The sequence below is a fragment of the Blennius ocellaris genome (genome assembly GCF_963422515.1).
Source record: "Blennius ocellaris genome assembly, chromosome: 6".
In the NCBI taxonomy this organism is placed as follows: domain Eukaryota; kingdom Metazoa; phylum Chordata; class Actinopteri; order Blenniiformes; family Blenniidae; genus Blennius; species Blennius ocellaris.
This window is the reverse complement of record NC_137655.1, coordinates 13274277-13294609: the sequence shown is the minus strand read 5'-3', so window position 1 is coordinate 13294609 and position 20333 is coordinate 13274277. Positions and strand designations below refer to the sequence as shown.

Here is a 20333-nt window from a genome sequence, read left to right as displayed (position 1 = left end):
AATGGTTTAACAAAGTGGAAGAGCCCCAGTCTCTCTCGATTTCCTTTCCTCCCTGGGTTTACCTCCTCCCCGCCACGTCCCTCGCTCGGTCTCTCTCTGCCCTCAGGCTCTTACCTGGACAGCTCAAATCAAAGCCGCAGTGAATTATCGTGGCTCAGCCACAGGTTACCTGCAGCTTTATTCAGACTTCGCTGTTTAATAATTAATGACTGGCCGTCTGGTGGGCGCCCACCTCAACACACTGACACATGGAGGGGCTGCAGCAGTCTCTGCTGACTCTGGAGCCAGGGATGCAGCGATAGGCACACAACGTTATTCCGCTGCCAGACTGACGGAGCGCATAGCCAAGTGCAGGTGGGCTTCAGGCTCTGCTGCTCTACAGACACTGTGTGCATGAGAGAGTTTCAGCATTTAGAACAGAAAGATAATTATGATTAAAGTATGAGGAGGATAAATCAAATGTGGCCACTTTAGCCATCCATTTGTATGAGTTGGGGCCAGTGTTAGATTTGTTGTTTTTATTGATTTTTGCCGAGTTGCTTTAACCTTTAAACAGACTGGCTGTTAATAGATAATTACTCTTTTGGTTAAAAAGTCAGTGCTGCACTTAACACCTGATCCATTGTTCAACTTTTAGATGCTGGAAAATGACATATTACTCATATGAGGTGATGGTGGCTTCATTAAATATTGGATTCAAACGTAATGTGACAGTATGATATTTGTCATTTCTTAGATGACATTAAATCAAAACAGTTTTTTATATAGCCATTTGGTCTACTGTATGGCAGAATCAGAAATACAATAAATGTTTATTTGCAATATAAATGTGTGAGACCTGCATGCAGCAATAGGTTGCAGACCCTGACTATAATACTAAACCCCAGGTTCAGCCTTGCATGGCAGATTGTGCCTCAATGTGAGTCTTTCACCTAATCCTGAGTTGGACCTAAGAAATGTGGGCTGGGCTTCAGAGGTTTGCTGGTTTGAATCCTATTGCCAGGTTATCAATGTGGGTCCCTGAGCAATGCAGACCCTCCAGCTTTTCTCGAGGTGCGTCATTGCTCCTACCATGTTAGAATAATTTAGCTATGAATAGGATCAGTAATTTCTTCAAGAGAGCATAGGACAGATTTTCCTCACATCGCAATACTGTCATACGAATTATCTAAATTTCTAAAGAAACTAGTGCGAGAAATACAAGCGAGACAATTTTTTAAACAGTGGCAGTCCCTTTTACTCAACCCATGTTCAAACAAATGAGAAGTCCACTTCATATTTTATTTGCATGTGATGGTGGATGCACATAAGTTAATGGTGTGTGAATGATTCCCCTTCTCCCTTTAAACTGAATTTCCCTACATAAAAAAGGTGCACAAGTCAAGCGAGCCCTAAGATCAAACGCCTTTTCTCTTTTTTATTCCTCCTTGCTCCTCTCCTTTTCCTTGTTTCAGGGTTTTGTTATTTCTCAGCGCGGCCATGTGCGCTGGGAGTGAAAATGCACTTGACATTTTCAATATTGTTATGCTATAAGGTCATAAATAATTCCGATAAGGAAGAAGGAGAGCAAGTTGGGATTTATCAGAAAAAACTGATTCCTTCCTATTGTCTATCCATAGCTTTATAAGAAATACTACTTCATTATGGGGAATAGGCTTGTTGTTGTTTGAGTTAGATGACAAGACCGATATCTGTTTCATTACCATGCATTTATATGTTCAGCTTAACATTGCAATGAATCAGAAGGCAGAAGGGGATTTTGTCTCTTTATATTATTCAGAACATCCAAAGCCCTTATTTTTCAAATCTGTATGTTCTGTCCGATAAAATGTAAAATAATTTTATTTGATATCGTTCTGTGAATCTGTAGTAGACCTGATTGAATCGGACACAACGTAGTGAAGAATGACACTTTTCATGCCACAAGTTTGGATTACAACTATAAGCAGCTGTAAAAGACTTCAGTGGAATATTGTGTCACTTTATTATCTAATGTGAACAAGAGCCCAGCGATGATTAATCCCTAGTTTGAAAGACAACTTTCATCTTCTTTATTGATTTGATGCACCCCCCCCACTCACCACCCTCCGGGCTCGAATCTTAGTCCAAGTGTATGTGCCATACAAACAAACGAGCCAAGTTTACAGTGCAGGATGACCTGCTGTGCTGACCCCAGTAAAAGCAAGCTTTTGATAATGTCCTATAGCATTAAAAACAAATAAACAGCCCATCTGGTGTTGCTTGCCAGGTTTTCTCTATCTCTTAGCAAATCTGGGTGTGTTGCATGTTAACTCACAGAAAAGAAATACTTATAGAATACTGATGACGCATTACAAAGTGATCTTTATTCAAACTCCCTGTAAAAGGGTGAACTGTGGTTACACGATATCTAGAGGCGGTCTTTTTTCCTTTATCTCTAATAACCTCTAGTTCTTTTGCTTTGCCTCCGTCTATAAATGTCACGTTAAATAAATTGTCATTGGTTTGTACGGCTGCTATTTCTGACAGAAGCAATTACTTGGACATTCAATGAGCACAACAGCCCGTGGACAACATTTGTCATTCTGTGTCATAGTTGTTCCTGTCGATAACAGCTGAAATCTCTTGTGATTTTAACAGTCTTATAGGTTTATTGGTTATTAACACACTACGGTTTCGTGATTCAGATATGAAATAGGTTTGACTGAGTGATTATACTCTTCAGTGATTTAGAGGTGAATGTTTGTCCTGCACATTGTCAGCAAATGAAACAAATCAAAAAAGTAGCATTTCCAGTTGGAAAAATGCTCCGTACGGGAGTGGATGGAGAGTTCGGATTTGGTCAAACATTTATACTCCTTTAGAATCTCAGAAAACTGTCTTAATGCTTCCCTGGTGTTCTGTGAATGTCTGTTTTGTCAGGCTGCCATGCTCTCTTTGTGCCATGTTTCTGGTATTTGTGGATTGTACTATTGACTGTTTTCATCTCTTGTTTTACCTTGTTTCCATTCATAGTTTTAGGTGTTCTTGTATTTTGTGTTGTTCTAGTTGTGGTTCTATTTGTGTGTGCGCGCTATGAGTTTACCTCATGTGTCTTCTGGCCCTGTTTAGCCTTGACTGCTTTCATCCCCCTGAACATTTGGTTCTCCCTCTTGTTTCGGACTTTGAGTTTGTTTTCCCAATTTGCGATACCATTTTGTTTTGGGGAATTTGTAACTATAACGTCACAGATTGCCGAGTCTTTGTACCTCTTGGGTCCCGTCTTGGGTCCTTTCTCCACCACAAAACCCATAAACAACTAAGACTGCAGTATTTTAAGGCATGATCAAAGATATCACCTTGATAGTTTTTCTTTGATATTAGTCAGCCAAAAGCGCACATAGCTCTCTGTGATGAAAAGGAAATCTTCAAATGTATGCGCATGATTGAAAAGGGCAAATCATACTTTAATGTAGAAGTTGTGTGCAGAAAACTTTTTTGTTGTTAAACACCAATAACATTGTAGTTAATGGCACCAAAATGACAAAAAAAACCCCACATGAATCACATTACTCACGTATTCTATTAACATAAGAGATATTTCAGTGATCTAAAATGCACATCTGAGTCCATGATTGATTGTGTAATTGCACTAAACTGTTAGTGTTACCAAACATGAGCCTCATTGAATCCCTTTTGTAGATTACCATCCATGATTACAATATTTTCACCACTATTTATAAGCACAAGCTTTTAGAAGATCAAGGCCTACCTATTAATCCATCCATCTCCTTTCCCGCTTATCCAGTTCAGAGTTGTGGGGTGCTGTAGCCAATCCCAGCCTACTGCGGGCGAAGGCAGGGTACACCCTGGACAGTTCGCCAATCTTGTCACAGGACAAGGCCTACATAATAAATAATAAACCCAGCAATCCATTAATCAAAATTCATCTATATTTGTGAAAGATATATACAATACATTCCTCTTTGGTTTATCTTACAGTGGCACAGTACCTGAAGACCTGCTGTTGAAGGCCAAGCAGGACGGCTTTTCAGATCGACAGGTCGGCCAGATCCTGGGCACCAGTGAGAACGCTGCCAGAGACCTGAGGATCAATCGGGGCATCAAACCCTGGGTCAAACAGGTGAGCACCACTGAACGTGCTTCGTCTGATCCATGAAAGATAGGATACATATGGGTACCCGGCATCGGCTCAACAATTGCTCCCGCTTTCATCTTTGAGTAGACGAGCAGGCCAATCACTTGTCAGCACAACCCAAAGCCTCCATTTGTCCACAAGTTGTGATTGATTATTATGTCCTTGATGCTTAGAAAAAGTTTTTGAAATGGTTTAGATTGTGACGCAGGCAGTGCTTTTTTATCTTTGTCAGTAACTCATTGTAAATTATGTTGGTCACAGAGGGGTGGATGTATTTGCTGGGAAATGTGTCAAATGTGAAGTTGCAACAATCACACATAAACTGATGGTTTCCAGATTTTCTGGGGGTTATATTAATTGAATTTGTCTTTTTTTTTGGCAAACTCCAGTGTATTGCAAATCCAAGAAGCTGCGTTATTCAATGCCCACAGTCAGGCATTAATATCTGGCTCTTCAATCAGAATCTTTATTTATTATTACTTATTGACATAAAGTCCATCATAGATATTAATTCTCCAACGAAAGCAGAAGAGACTGCAAATAGATGACACCCTGAATGCATAAACATTGAAGATCTAAATAACAGAAATATTTAGGACATTTTAGTTATTTTATAATTTGGCTATTTTATACAGATGAATGGCGCCAGTTCCAGTAATTATGCAAATGAAATTTGCAATTCAGTTTATATAATGACGATAACAATTGCAAGCGCTAAGTGGTTTTCACTTGCATCTGCAATTCAGGTCTAATAATTACAATAATAATTATGATTGCATTAAATGGTGAAGTGCTTTTCATTGGTTCTACTAATTGAGACAAATTAACCTTTTCTCACCTCTCTGTTCATTAGATTGACACCTTGGCAGCAGAGTACCCAGCAATGACAAACTATCTGTATTGCACTTATCACGGTCAGGTATGTAGTCATTATATATTCAGTACAACAACAAACTATTAAATTTGCATGGAAGAGAAGTTTGTAATTACAAATTGAAATAGTTTTTTTCTTTTGTGGAATTGCTAATATCCCCAACTGCTCCTCAATTGATGGTTTCATCTGGTCTTCCTCACTTCATCAGGAGCATGATCTGGACTTTAATGACAAAGGCATTATGGTTCTTGGTTGTGGTCCGTATCACATTGGTGAGTAACCATAAGATCCTTTGCAAGCATATTAAAAATGTTGAATGTGTACATTTCATGAAAAGAAATGTTTCAGAAAAATTTTTTTTCTCTGTGTTTGATAAAATAATGTATTGAACATGGTTTATGATTGCATGGAGAAAGACCACACAGTTGGTATGAACTTGCTTGATATGTCCACATTGGATTTGTAAAAGTTATTTATCAAAACTCTTGAACCTAAAACGTGTTGCACCTGGTAAACAATAAGTTAATGAAAGATGGACATCTTTTTGCAAGACAGGAAAAATGCTGCAAGCGCTGCTGTAGTGTATTGCAGTTTATGGCCAATACACTCGCATGTATCGTTGTTTTTATCCACCAGGCAGCAGTGTGGAGTTTGATTGGTGCGCGGTGTCCAGTATCAGAGCCTTGAGGCAAATGGGCAAGAAAACAGTGGTGGTCAACCACAACCCCGAGACGGTCAGCACGGACTTTGACGAGTGTGACCGGCTCTACTTTGAAGAGCTGACCCTCGAGCGCATCCTGGACATCACCCAGCAAGAGGTAGAGACGCTGCACATATTCATTCCCACACATTTCAAATAATTACGAAATGTCCATTTTTGAGCTCTCATTTTAAAATGTTTTACCCGAGAAGAAAACATGTAAAGCCACACAGTAGAAATGCCAGCCTTTCCACATAAACCCAAGACACTCAAACTATTAGGGCTGCAGCAATACTACAATCAGTGAATAATGTTCTGCACATCAGTGTACTGATTTAGATCTCCGAGTCGCCTAGCTTGCTGTGAAAATGAGGCAGGTCACTAAATCTATTGCCGGGTTAAATCAATGGTAATAATTACATTCATGCTTATTGAGTGGGATCTGGCGGGTGCAAGTCCCTCCCTGGACTGTGTGGTAGCTCAGGCGCATGCGCAAGCTCCGCCAACGGACAGATCTGGCAGCCCGGACAGATCTGGTACCAACAACAGAAGTGAAAAATTGAAAATGGCAGACAACGAGGAGTTTACCTGACTCCGTAATTCGACGGATTCCCGAGGAATTGCGCATATTTTCCAGGTAAGATGCAGCGTCACTGACCAGAAGGGGGAACACGAATCGGGAAGAAAAACGCGGCCGCGATATTCACATACTACCGTCGGCGTTCACGCGAGAATCACGTGATTTTTTGCCGAAAAAAACTTCAAAATATCGTCAAAAATCCAGTAGCCTGTTCGGATAACTTGTGAGGATGATTCAGTTTCCCGAGCAAAGCATTTATTAGCCCCGGGCATTCGGGAAAGCGGTAATGTCGAGTCCTGGTCTTAAAATGTTTGTACCGCGGTACACCTCTGGACAGGACCGAACGGTACGGGTACCAGTACGTATTGTTACACCCTTACTAGGTTAATAAAAGCGAACTGACCTCTCTGAAAGATTTCTTATTGCTCTGAATTGAAAACAGTTTTTTGCAAATAATGAAGTTGGTTTAATTTTTAAAGAGGCAACACACAATATTATCATTTACTACAATGACAATGATTTCTTTGCCTTCTAATACCCATGTCAAAGCAATTTTACTTTATTTGATATTCACATGTATAGACATAGTTATATTATAATAAATATGATGGAGGAATTTTTCTTCTGCTACACAGTGTGGTGTGTGGAGCCCTGCTGATCCTGATGATGTTAAAACATGTTCAAGGGCAGTGTTTCTCTGTGCCTAAGTTTGCTGGCGCCCGTGTTTTTCTGCTGCGTTGTGTGTTTGATTACTAATGTCCACTGATTTTCCCTTGCAGAGAAATTGTAATCCAGTTAAAGTTGCGATGGGATCAGAGTGTGATTAAGTGTTTGTTTGTACAGGGAGATAGCATTACCATCAATCCCTCTCTCACAGCTACAGTCCCCCTCTTGCTTTGCATGTGTGTGTGTGTGATAAATATGGCATTAGAGCGTGGAGATAAACCCTGGACAGGAGCAGGCCCATGAATAATGAAGAGATACAACCTGGTATTGCCATGGAAACAACATTCCCCTTGGATCAGCTTGACAGGAAAAGGGGCTTCATGCTGTTATTAAAAGGAGCGCGCATCCATACACACACATACACCTTCTCTGCTGATAACTAAACCCATGGCACGTCTGAGATCAACTGTTTGTGTTTGTCTCATATTTTCACTGTGTGATCAGAGGTCAGAATGATTGCAAGTGGCCACAGGTTTCAGACTTTAAATCTGGGCTGATAGGCCTGTGGCAGGGTGTCTCTTTGCCTCCTGTCCTTTCTCCCATTTCTTTGACACGTTCCTGTGCGTTTCCCCCGATGTTCTATCCCCTTGCTCCGACACTAGTCCAGATAAAGCAGGTATAGAAGATGCCTGTATGGATGTTAGAGCCTCCAAGACTTATGCGATCTCTTTTCAATTTCACTCTCCTCTTGTCTCATGCAGGGCTGCTCTGGTAGCATCGTGTCAGTGGGAGGTCAGATTCCCAACAACCTGGCCGTCCCGCTGCACCGGAATGGGGTGACGATACTGGGCACCAGCCCGCTTCAGATCGACCGGGCCGAGGAGCGCTCCATTTTCTCCAGCATCCTCGATGACCTCGACGTGGCCCAGGCCCCGTGGAAGGCTTTGAGCTCCCTGGTGAGAGCAAACATTCTAAATAATGACTCACTGAAGTGTTACTGGTGCCTTGTACCACTGTGAATATTAGGAAGGCGTGGAGGCATTCTGAGGCCAGACTTCAGCATCAGAGATCGGCTTCTCTAGTGCCATAGTGTTACATTTATGAGAAATAGATTCATCAAGTTAAAAAAAAAAATATTGGGCCGTCTTGACTGCACATGAGATTTTGTCAGCTATTTGGTTTTATGAAGTATGAAAAATTATGAAGTTTCTGAGAAATCACCAGGATTTTATGAGCTTGCATAACTTCAATTGCAGGATCAAAGTGATAGGAAATGTTAGTTAATCAAAGTTCAGGTACTTTATTGGGATTATTCTTGAAAAGAAAAGAAAAAGTGGATATGTCTTTTAACTATCATACCATTATTAATTGTAACAACAACTCTTTATTAATGTGTATATTTCACACAGTAACCAATTGTAATAATTCTTTCTAGATTAAAAAAAAAAAAAAACATTGCTGTGATGTTGTTGGACATTTTTAATCATGTTTAGGAAGAAAATTAACTTTTAATGATCAAAAACTTTGCGCCAGTTGCTTAGTTTTCGGAGCGAGTATTCCTCCAGTTCTAAAGTGTCCATAAGAAAGACAAAGAAACTCAAATTGCACCCTGGTGGTAAATGTTACTGGTCGTGTACAATTGCTTTTAGACTAATGAGGTGGTAAAAATGTGATGTATATGTGAAGTGCATTTAATGAGCTCATACATTTTTGTGTTAGTGCAAATAAAATTGCAGCTTCACAAGTTTGTCCATGTTATATGTTCCTTCATTTAACTAATCTGGAGCTGATCACAGCTGAATATGGACGAAAGTCACAGTTCAAACATAGAGAGTCACCATTGAGCCACAAATGTATGTTTATAGACTGAGAGGAAACCAGAGTAATCATGCAAACTCCACACATAAAGGCACGAACTCAAGTACGCAACCATTTTCCTCTGAGGCCAATGTTCTATCCTCCCCTAACCGACATGGAGTTAGATTTTATAACATTTCAATTCTTCAGATGCTTGTTTTTTTTTTTAAGAATTTTCTTCAACATAGGGGTACTGTTCCCCACAGTTTGTCATACATTGCTTCATGTTTTCCCTCGATTTGTCCCTCTCAACTGGCTGCCGGCAACATCTGAGCGAGGGAACGTTAGATCCCTCTGTGGAGCACGTCGAGCACGGAAATCTATCGGCAGTCGGTACTAAAACGTATCTGCTCCATTACTATTGCTCATGTTTTCGGTTACCACCGAGGAGCTATTATCCCCGTACACACACAGATAAAGTTCCGTTTCTCTCCAGAGTCTACCCACATATTCTATTTTCATGCCAATCTCAAAGAAACAGTTTGTTTTTAATGGGTTGGAATAACGCCAGCGTAGCCGTGGGGAGATGGTTTCTCGCGTCTCTGGGAAGCTGTTTGGTGTTTGTAAATAGTACTTCACCTAGCGAGTCAACAGTGGGTAATGATGGAGAGAAAAAGGCTCGACCTGCAGAAACAGAGCAGAGAGAGAGTAATGATGAGAATGGCGATGATGATTTTATTTTTTTTTTTTTGCAGATAGACGCTACCCCCACCTGCTCTTTCCTTCATTATTGTTAACTGAACAGGGGTGGGGGCAATCAAATGGGAGATCAGTCGAAGCTTCACTGTTTTTGGCTGTTGGAGTACTTCTTGTTTTTCCTTTACTCTGTTGATTGGCTGTGTTTGTGGCAGAACTGAGAAGAGATAAATAGCAGGAGCTCGTGATATGAAAGGTTTCGTACTATGAGGATCACTTTGATCTGTTAAACACACACTTGTTTCAATATTTAGTGTTAGTTTTTAGTTTTTTTATCTGAAGTGGCTGAACTCATGCAGGTTTTATTCATCGTAGGCTTCATTTCAAAGCAAATTACTGATCAACAGAATACACCTATAGATAAGTCTATACACGTACATTGGGGACTCTGTGTTTGTCCCTTTTGGATGAGCTTCAGATTGTGCAGAATGAGTTATTTTCTGTCAGAATATGACACTGCTCCTATTTCCTTACAGGATGATGCCTTTACCTTTGCCAACCAGGTGGGTTATCCCTGTCTGCTGCGGCCATCATATGTTCTCAGGTGAGCTTAAAACAATTGCACATGACACATCATATGGATTCCCACATGTCATGTGTGTGAGTTTCTATCATCAATGTTATAATTCCTGGTCTTTTTTATGAAATCTACAAATTAAAAGAAAGCTTCCTGAAAGTCGAGGAATAAAGCTTTGTGTGTGTATATATAGCAGTCCTTATACTGGCTCCACGGGACTCCTGCAAAATGAACAGCCTAACAGCCAAGAACACAAACTTCTCATCACCACCAAAAACATAGATTCCTTACTGATAAATGCACGCAGAAAAGTATCATCAATTGCCAGTTATGTAACTCACTCACTCATTGCACATTTGTTGACAATTCTACAACCAGAAAATTCAAAATACATCCTGGCATCGTCGTCATAAATGGGTTAACTTTCTCAGTCACTCGGAGGCACTTACATAAATAACAGTTGTGCAACAAGTTGCATTCTAATAATAATTTCTCAGAATTGTTTTAAAAGCACGACTACACAACAAATTATCTCATTAGTTTTGCTTGTCATATTTCTGGCCGATGCAGTTTATCAACAAATACAGAGGCTGAGAACAGTAAAGCCATGGATGGCTGAGTCATGATGAGAAAACCAGCTTCTTTTATAGCTAATTCACAAGCTAATTTCCAACTGAATAAAAAGCTTTTTTTTTTCCCTTCCTTTTTTCCCCGATGATGAATGAAGTCAGACTAATGCTACCTAATCATGCAGCAATTCAGTTGTCCAGCAGGTGTCATGAAGACACCCTGGATTCAGCCAGAAGTCATCATATTGGAAACTTGTGATGCAATTTTGGACTTTTTATTTTGTTTTTGGGAGTCTTTTTTTTTTTTTTTTTTTCACTTGTGTGATGTTGTTTTGAAGGAAATCTGCCGATGCACTGTGGGGAAGCAGTGGGAAACACTGAAAGCTGGGCACTGTGTAACATTTAAAACTACTAAACATCAAAGTAATTTTATTAAGTGGTGGAATGTATAACAGCATTGAAGATCCCCTCCGCTTGCTGTTGAAGTCTGAATCTAATCTAATGATTAATAATCCTCTGCATCCATTGATTTGTGGTGAATGCTGCATGCGATTTGGGTTGAGAGGAAGCCCCCCTCTCCTTATTTCCCGCATCGGCGCAGGGTGAACTCTCTCTGATCTTTACCATCCCTGATGTTTTTGTTTTTTTCCCCCCCAGTTCTTCCCACTGACATACTTGGTAATATTTTTTGAATGTTCCTCTCAGCTCCAGTGCACATGCACAGCCGCTCACACATTACCACACCAAACACTTGCTTCCTTGTCAGACCTGAGCTTCACATTTCTCTAAAAAGTGAAATTTACTCACACTGAACAAACTGCATCTTATTTGCATGCTTAAGGCCATCAATCCTTTTGGTTATGAAAAACATTTACTTAGCATTAATACTGCTGTGACGCACCAGCACTGCCAGGCACAGCTGTGTAATGGTGAGGCACAAATGTCTGCACACATTTAGAGCGCTGATCTGATCAGAATATTGTGCAAGTCTCCATTTTTACTCCATAAAAACCACTGTGATGAGCTTTTGAGAGCTTTTTATTTTGTTTGTTTGTTTCTCATCATATTGAGCATTAACGTCTGCAGTTTGAATTGCACAACTACAACTGTTGGGTCCGATCACCCTGGTTCAACTCTTTTCCTTCCTTGGACCACTGAGATAAATACTGACCACTGCAGGCCAGGAGGGCTTCAGAAGATTTGCAGTTTGGGAAATGCTCGAAACAAGCAATTTCGTCAGATTCACTCAAATCACATCTACTTGGAGGACAAAATGGTCAATTGTTGTCTAATATATTCTGCTAAAAGCTACTATAGGTAAATAATCTGTGTCGGTCAAATCGCCTGTCAGTAGTGATAGTCTTGTGGCTGATTGGTGTGTTTATTAGTGAAACTGGTTCCATTAGAACCCACTCAAACTCTTACTCATTCCTTCAGTGTTTGCAAGAGCTGCAAAAGCCACTGTTGACAAGACAGAATGCAAAGTACTACTGTGGATTTATTTCTCCATTTCTTTTTAAATTTGTGGAGGTGATCATTGTTCACAATTGACCATAGTAATAAAGCCGAACAGGAAAATGACTGTTTGCTTTTATTTAAAAAAAAAGAAAGACAAAGTCTGCTCCCTCTGAAGATCGTTCATGAGTTGGGTGTCGTTTCCTGGAAGCGGAATGCAAATCAGATGGAAACAGTAAAGTAAACAGATATGTGAAACCATTGGACTAGTGATTAATATTTGCTCAGATGGTCTGAAACACAAATGAAAAGTCTTCTTTGCCATGAAATGTGGTCTTCATTGCCACTTCTCTTCAAAATGTTCTCAAACATTTATTATGAGTTCAAGCCAATTACTTAATTTTTTGCTTCCAAAAACCTTGTCCTCGTTACTTCTCAGACTTTATTTGCTCTGTTTTGTATTTTTTCATAGTGTTTAGTATTTTGAGTGAATTGTTTTACTCTTCTTTCTCAAAGATGGCAGATAGCAGCCACATTTTAATGAAAAATTAGTTGATCCTCCAAAGAACAAATGTATATTTTGCAAAAATGTCAAGAATGTCACAATCACAGAAAATGTAATAATGTCATCAATCCTGTTAATTCTCGATGCTGTTTATCATTTGTTCTGCTTTCCTTTGTCTTTTAGAGGTGGACAATTTGTTCTCTTCATATTGCTAAAAAAGCTGCAAGCATTTAAATCCCTTTTTTCCTACTTGAGAGCAAAATAGGAATCCACCTATTTTGCGAGAATGGTCAGTATGATGTTGTGAGCCGTTGAGGGTGCCCATTAAAAACCCTTCTGCTTCAGTTTTGCACCAGCAAAATAAACAAAACAATCAAAGCTGGACTGGAAGTTGGAAACCATTCTTGGTTGATAGTGATGAAGAAGTTTGAGAGCAGCATTTTGTTTAGCACAGATAATTGCATCAAGTACAATTTAGGAACCTCCGGTTAAGTATGATGCACATGCTCACCACTGTCGCATTTGTTATTTTTGGACAAAGTAATTGGCTCTGGATATATTTAATATAACACAACAGAAACGTGTGGCACTTTGGTATATTGACATTCAGCCATGTTTTCTAACACTGGTGCAACACGAGAGCAGGTCATAGTTAAATATGCACCAGTCATGCATAAATTGTGATGTTCACTGCTTCGATACAATAATTGCTTCAGTAAGAGGATTACTTGTATTATACATGTACTACTGTATCATATTACTGCAAACTGCAATTAAAGCTCTTTATTTCAGACCCTACAATCAATACTAGATGGTTATGCTGTTATTGATAAGTATCATAACTGTTGTAAAAACATTAGAGAATTGAGAGCACAGCGATGTAAAAACCAAGTGGCACGTGAGTCAGTGATGTGCCTTGATTGATATGCAATGTGCAGCGTCTGTTGCTGGTACCCAAACGAGGGGTCAGTATTCATCTGGGCTTTGGCCATATGTCTGCCTCTGAGCTACAGACGGCTAAGCAATAAAGCTTTGACCCGAGCCGGTGGCCTTTCTCTGTCCTCTTTCCTTCAACTCCTTCCCTTCCAACAGGAGGATAGCCCAGCCAGCAGTCTCAAATCAAAAACAACACCACAACAAAACTAGCCTAAATCCGTTGTTTTTTTAATGATGGAGTTCTGAACTCGTTTTCAGGAGCCCGGAGTGCTTTTCGACCTAAATAGTTGCTGTTCTCCCTCTTCCTCTCTTTCTTTCCTCATTTTGACTGTTTCCAGACCTTGTTCCCGATGGTAATGGTGACGCAATAGAGGGATAATGAGTGTTTTGAACAATCATTTGAAGCTTGTATGTTCCCCCGTTTGCTTGCCTTCCTTCCTCTCAAAACACTTTTTTCTCTCCTCCTCTGCCTCTCACCAGTGGCTCTGCCATGAACGTTGCATACGGCGAAGAGGAGATGAAACGTTTCTTGGAGGAGGCCACCCAGGTGTCCCAGGTGAGATCAGTCTGAACTTTATGTGCACATGGGAGAAAGACAAACTGCCATGTCGCTTGTTGCTAATGACTCACCTTCACTTTTCATCTTTCCACTGCCTTGAGCTAAACGGAATTAGCATGTTACACCAGATGACCTCTTTCGAGCTCTCGTTCACACGCACACACTGCTTCTATCTACTTCTGTGCGACAAATACTGCCTACTGGCAAAACTGCGTTCTAGTATTTGGTGCACAAGTCTGCTTAAACTGAAATCCTCACGCCACTTAATGCCTCCATCTCGTATATCACCCAAAAAAGCCTGGAGTGTACAACAGTGTCCAAAAGATACTGTAAACGTCAGTGTACGTAAAGATAAACTTTGACATATTCCACACTGTCAGGTTGTACACTCCCCTAGAGATGAAACTGCATATACTATAGCTCAGTGTACACATACATCTATAATTTGTTTCCTTGCATTTTAACTACAGTTGTTTCCTCTTCATTTGTCTCCCTTCTTGAATTTCAACAGCTTTGAAGTAATTCCATTCAAAAATGACTCCATCACTGACGTAATCCGTTCAGCTTTAGTCACATTTTCTTTAGAGATACAAGAATACTATTTGATAGAAGTTGAAAGCACATACATCAGTGCACAGCTATAGTTAAACCCACTAGGGTACTAGAAACTTGTAGAAGGGATTTGATTCAACACAATGCCATGAAGTTAATGTTTCAGAAATAATATCTGATGTCTTTCCACAGTAAATTTTTAGCTGTCTGCCCATAATACATCACATCATAGGAGAAGCTTCTTCGGGTCTGCACTACAGCAGTCTAACTTTTACTTGCTTTTATTCTGTCATTGATGTTATCTTAAACAGTATTACAGGTTAAGTTAGATTTGGCTCAAGAAACAAACTGCAGTGGATACTTAGTGCTTTCGCTCAGGTTTGAGCTGGAAAAGAATTCAAACGAGAAAAGTGAAACTGAAAATGAATGCATCACATGAGAGTATGAAAACAATGCAAACATGTGAAAAAAGATGCTTGAAAAGATTCGATTAAAGAATATCATCACCCAAAGCTCTTGGTTTCAATTACCTGTGTTATGAGTTTCAGCTTAATTGTTGAGCTTGCTGGCCAACATCTTTATTGTTTTGGTTTGCTGGTGCTGCTGTAATAGAAGCTTTTTTTTAATGATAGCGGGCAGATGTTTTCAGCAAAAAAAAAGAAAGAAAACTGGGCTTGTGAGGGAATATAATGCAGCTGAAAACCAAGAAAATTGTTTTGAGTAGACCACTGTGTGTGTAGTAGGGAAACATCCAGCGAACACATCTGCAAACCTGAGTTATGGACTCCTAATCTGATTCCTGAGTTACCAAAACATGACAAACATACAGAAACCTGAACGTTCAGAATGAAAGTAATGAGCAGTTTTCAAGGTTTATGCTGGATTTGTGATCTCCAAATCTAGTTTTGACAATCCTAGAGCATAGCCACTCCGAAGTGGACCCCGGTCCCTGACTTGGGCTCTTACTGTCCTAAACAGACATCTGTGGGGTTTAATTAAATAAAACTAGCACAAACTACTGGGAAGAAAAATATTATGATAATGAATTCTGGCTCATGTCCAGATGTCATTTTGGCAGGATGCATTTTTTTTTTCCTCCAGATATTTTGGCTTCATGGTGTGGGAGCTATGGTCATTTCCATTGGTCATTCCTTCATACCAACTATAATAAATACCAAAAATATAGTGAAAACAGACTTACCATTGTGCTTTATGAAAGCCAAATGTGTGATTAGAGAAACACTGGGTCACAGGTTCACAAAAACAGAAAGTTAACCTTTTGACATTTGCTTGTTTGTTTTTTTTTGTTTTTTTATGTTTCAGTGTGCTGAAGGAGGAATCCAACATGGTGAAATAATGTTCATGAAATCTGCCATTTCTTCTCCAGGAGCATCCAGTGGTCATTACCAAGTTTATCCGTGGTGCCAGGGAGGTGGAGGTGGACGCAGTGGCCAAAGATGGCAGGGTAATCTCTATTTCCAGCTACACTGTATTTCTCAGTATCAGCATGAACGTGTCATCCCCTGTGCAGGCAGCTAAATGCATGGCACGGACCAGACTTATTATACTCCGCCTGCAATAATCACGTAACACAGCAGAACAGAAAATAAATATTGTGGTTTCATTAGAAATATAACCTCCTGTAACAGTGTAGCGCGTCTACATAATGTAACATAATGTTCCACTACACAAGAGACCAGAAAACATTATTTGTCCCCCTTTTTTTTTTTATTTCTGCTGACATCCTGTTTGACTATATTTCTATTTATAATAGTGTCATTGTTATTCATCTTTGAAGCTTGGCATTATTCAGTCCATTATTTTTTAGTTTAAACAGAGAGGAAGGACAGATATTGAGCCCAGTGGAAGAATAAAGTGGAAGTAATCTCATTTATCTTAACTGCGGGGGGGGGGGGGTAGGGGATAGAGATCTGATGGGCAGAAAGGAATACATTAAAGGTAAAATACAGCAAAGTGGAAGTGATAAATGTTTTTTTTTTCTTTCTTTCTTAGATCATATCAGTTTAAGAAATATTGAAATGATTCTTGTTCAAAAAATGTATTCATATTTTTCAAATATTGTCAATGCTAACAGATTATTGCTACCTGTGAAAACTACTAGGGGGTGATAGCACTTTAGGCTTGTCAGTACTACATGTCGCAGTTTTTGGAGTGTACTGTCGAGTGAAACGATTTTCAAATAGATTTCATAATGATAATGGAGTTCTCAAAGCCTCAAGCAAAAAGATGATGCAGAAAGGTGCCGCTGACTGAATAATCCTCATTCAATACCAACTTTTGCAAATGTTTACATGGGGATCTTATTTACAATAAAACTGTTGGTGTTGCTAAAGAAGGTTATCTGAGACACAAGGCGAAAAGAAGAGAAATATGGTGCTGGTAAAGCTCAGTAATCCCATGTAAGCGGAACTATTAACTGAAATTAATCTGAACAAGTGTGGCTTGTGTTTGGGAGATTATATAAGCCAGAGAGCTATCATATCTGAAGTTTAAAAGATCTTATGATTTTCTTTCTCACTTTGTTTAATTTGATAGGAAGGGAAACATTTCCAACAGCAGAGGCCTGATACTTTGATCTGCTCATATGCAATGCTTGCTCCTTTGCTTGTCATGCTCTTGTTTACGATGATAACTGTTATGCATGATTGCATATTACAAAACTATGAAATGTTTGAGTATTGACTCCAGGTAAAATGAGCACATTAAATAAACTAAATATTTTTTTAATCATTTTTGAGGGGTGGGGGGGGCAAAGGTTTAACAAAGAAATATTCCATTTCTGAGTTTAGCAATATTCTGGAAGCTAGAGGTTATTGTAGGCTGCCAGTTGGAAGTTTATAGCTGTATGATGTGTGTACCACCAAAGTCAAGAATGTTTTAATGGAAGATTTATTGGGCGCATTAGTCTTACATTTTTAAAAACATCTACAAAATCTTATGTTTTTTGTATCATCACAAACAATGTATCCCCTTTATTTATTTATTACATTTAAACTGAACTCTCAGTAACTTTAAAGCGTCGCCAAGATAGTAGATCTTGTTTAAATAAAACCAATAGTAAAAGACAAGATAATGAAATGTAAAAATATTGTCCTTTGAACTGACTGAATTGGGATTTGAAATACGGGTTGATCAAGAGATTATGAGTGCAGTACTAATGAAAGTACAAAAGTTGAATGATTTGAGAAGGCTGCTCTCCAGCTGAGCTTTAAGGTGGGATTGTCGCTTATTACTTTGTTGCTTTATTTACTAGTTAATAATGTAGAAATGAACAAGATGCATACTGTGATGCACTGAGGTGGTTTTGGCTGTATTATTTATTCAGAAGGCCAAAAACTCTCTATATCTATAAATGTGAAAAGAGCAGTGTGCTGCCGAATTAATTTCTGTGCCATGTGTATAACAATGTCCAGATAGGTGTGAAGTGGAAGTAAGTGAGCAGTTTGAGCTGTAATTACTGTGAAGAAAAAACTCCCATGTTCATGTTGGTAAAGATGGCTGAAAAAAAGACAAATATTCTAGTTATTAGGTCATTTTTGACTGAGATGGAAAGTGTGTGTCAAATCTAAATAAACTGTTCAAGATATCTTGAACAGACAAACAAAGCAAACATATACACTGGATGTCATATAAGTTCTAATTTGAAATTGATCCTAAAATATCCCTGACACACAATGACTTTGAACCCACAATTTACAACAAGTCACTTGACAGTGAGTGACATATTTCTCCAAATTTCAGTGTAAGTTGCACCACTTCAATATTTTTCTTAGTGTTTAGATTGTGAGAGTCATTTCAAGGGTGTCAATTTAAAAGTGTACTATCCAGTTGCACTGTAGATTTTCTCAGCCTGTCCTTTCTGAACACGGGTCCTCCTTTATCTTCAGTATCACATTAACAAGCCGCCCATTCATTGAATACCAAAAAGGCTTCGTGTGCGTGCGTGCGTGCGTGCGTGCGTGCATGCGTGTGTGTGTTGGAGAGTGAAAAAGTCAGAGATAATGCGTATTAATTACCAGCTGTATCTGAAGAGGGCTAATAAATGCTGTGGTTAGCAGCAGTTTAAGTGAGCTAATGACATGGCGACTCATTTTCAGTCATAGACTTGCGTAAAGCTGCGTGGAGATACCGATCTCCTTTCCTTCGGGTGAAATGTTAGAACTCACTCTTATGGCACTGCTTATACACAGCCAATTGTTTCCTACGGGATTCATTAACAAATACAAAGCTTCTGTCTCTGGATATATTTAATTCCTCCGAGTGCAAAATCCAGCACCTGCTGGCACTGCCGTGCCGTATGTTGACTCTACATTTCCGTACACAATTGTTCACTGTGAGACAGTGTTGGTATCAACGTGTCAAGTCTGGAGGCCGTTTGCCTCGGAGTCTGAGACTTTCTCTCGGTCAACAGACCAAGGCTGTGAAAAGACAGATCGCCTTGGGCAAGTCATCTCTGTCGCCTATCGGAGCTGTGCCCTGCCTGCGAATTCTCTGTGTGTGTGTGATAATCACCTTGTGTCCGTCCAGGTTCTGGTCCATGCCATAACGGAGCATGTCGAGGATGCTGGGGTGCACTCAGGAGATGCCACCCTAATTCTGCCCACCCAGACCATTAGCCAGGGGGCGCTGGAGAAGGTCGGTGAAGTCACTTTAAACATTCACACAAGTTACTTATCAGTTCGCCGCCACAGCACAGTACTGCTTCACAGATGTGGCTGTCGACATCACACTTCATCCCCTCGGCTTGAGGATACAAAGACAGGGGAGTTGTACTCTCACAAAAAAAATGTCGATGCTCAAAACACATGTTGACTGCTCTTCTACTGCATAGATGAATGTAAAGTTATGCAGTTACAATCCAAATGGAAACATGTGTTTTAATTTGTGAGAAAGCCAAATATAAACATCAATGAATATTCTCACTAAAATCTGATGGACTGCAGATAAAGTCATTCTGACTCTTATCCTCAGACTTGGTCACAATAATAATTTACACTGCAATACACTGTCCTAGGAGCTGTTTATTGTTTACCAGCAGTTGAGGAACTGCTTGTAACTGGAAACGAGTTCTAACAATGTCATAGTATATCACTTTAACATTATAATAGCGCCCACTTGCAGAAAGATTTCTATGACAAACACGTCGCTGTCTTGGATCTCTATCTTTATATTCTGTTTGATATCTCGGCTCTGGGTTTTTAACATTCCAGGCACATATTTCAGAGCCAGCCCTCGGTATTAGTGATAGTTTTTAGTACAGAACTTTCACATCGAGAGGAAGAAATCCTCCTTTTGTTAAACCAGATGCTCGATATGTGCCCGATGTAAAACATCCCTGCACAAACTGCTGAGAGATGTGACAGAAGTGTTTGCAGGTGGAGCCTCATCTCCTGTAAACGGTTTCAGTGCAGGATTTAATCACCATTATTGATCAGCCTCGCAGGATCACTCACAGGAACTCTGAATGTCCATTTGTTTATCTCATCACAACATTCTCGTTTTAACAACAGGAAGTATTTCCCATTGATGGCAATCTGTCGGCTCCTCAAACAGAAACCCCAATTCGTAGAGCTTGATAAACCTCCACAGTGTTATTTAAAGAGCCTGGCACACACATTAACTGTGGGTTGTCTTTTCTAAAACAGCTGTTTATTGCTGCAGTTTCTGAGCACAAACTATTCGCCAACATCTTGGTGAAACCCATGGCCGCGGCCACAGATAATAATCAG

General features: G+C 39.7%; 1 protein-coding gene across 1 annotated transcript in view; it reads left to right on the top strand.

Moving 5' to 3' along the window:
* Positions 1 to 20333, top strand: part of cps1 (carbamoyl-phosphate synthase 1, mitochondrial) — a 56095-nt gene that overhangs the window by 17467 nt on the left and 18295 nt on the right. The window contains exons 22-30 of the mRNA XM_080498728.1: positions 3961 to 4102; positions 4971 to 5036; positions 5200 to 5263; positions 5628 to 5809; positions 7699 to 7893; positions 9967 to 10034; positions 13953 to 14028; positions 15971 to 16048; positions 19132 to 19239. Of these exons, the coding sequence (XP_080354854.1) occupies positions 3961 to 4102; positions 4971 to 5036; positions 5200 to 5263; positions 5628 to 5809; positions 7699 to 7893; positions 9967 to 10034; positions 13953 to 14028; positions 15971 to 16048; positions 19132 to 19239 (979 nt within the window). The remainder of the gene's footprint in view (positions 1 to 3960; positions 4103 to 4970; positions 5037 to 5199; positions 5264 to 5627; positions 5810 to 7698; positions 7894 to 9966; positions 10035 to 13952; positions 14029 to 15970; positions 16049 to 19131; positions 19240 to 20333) is intronic.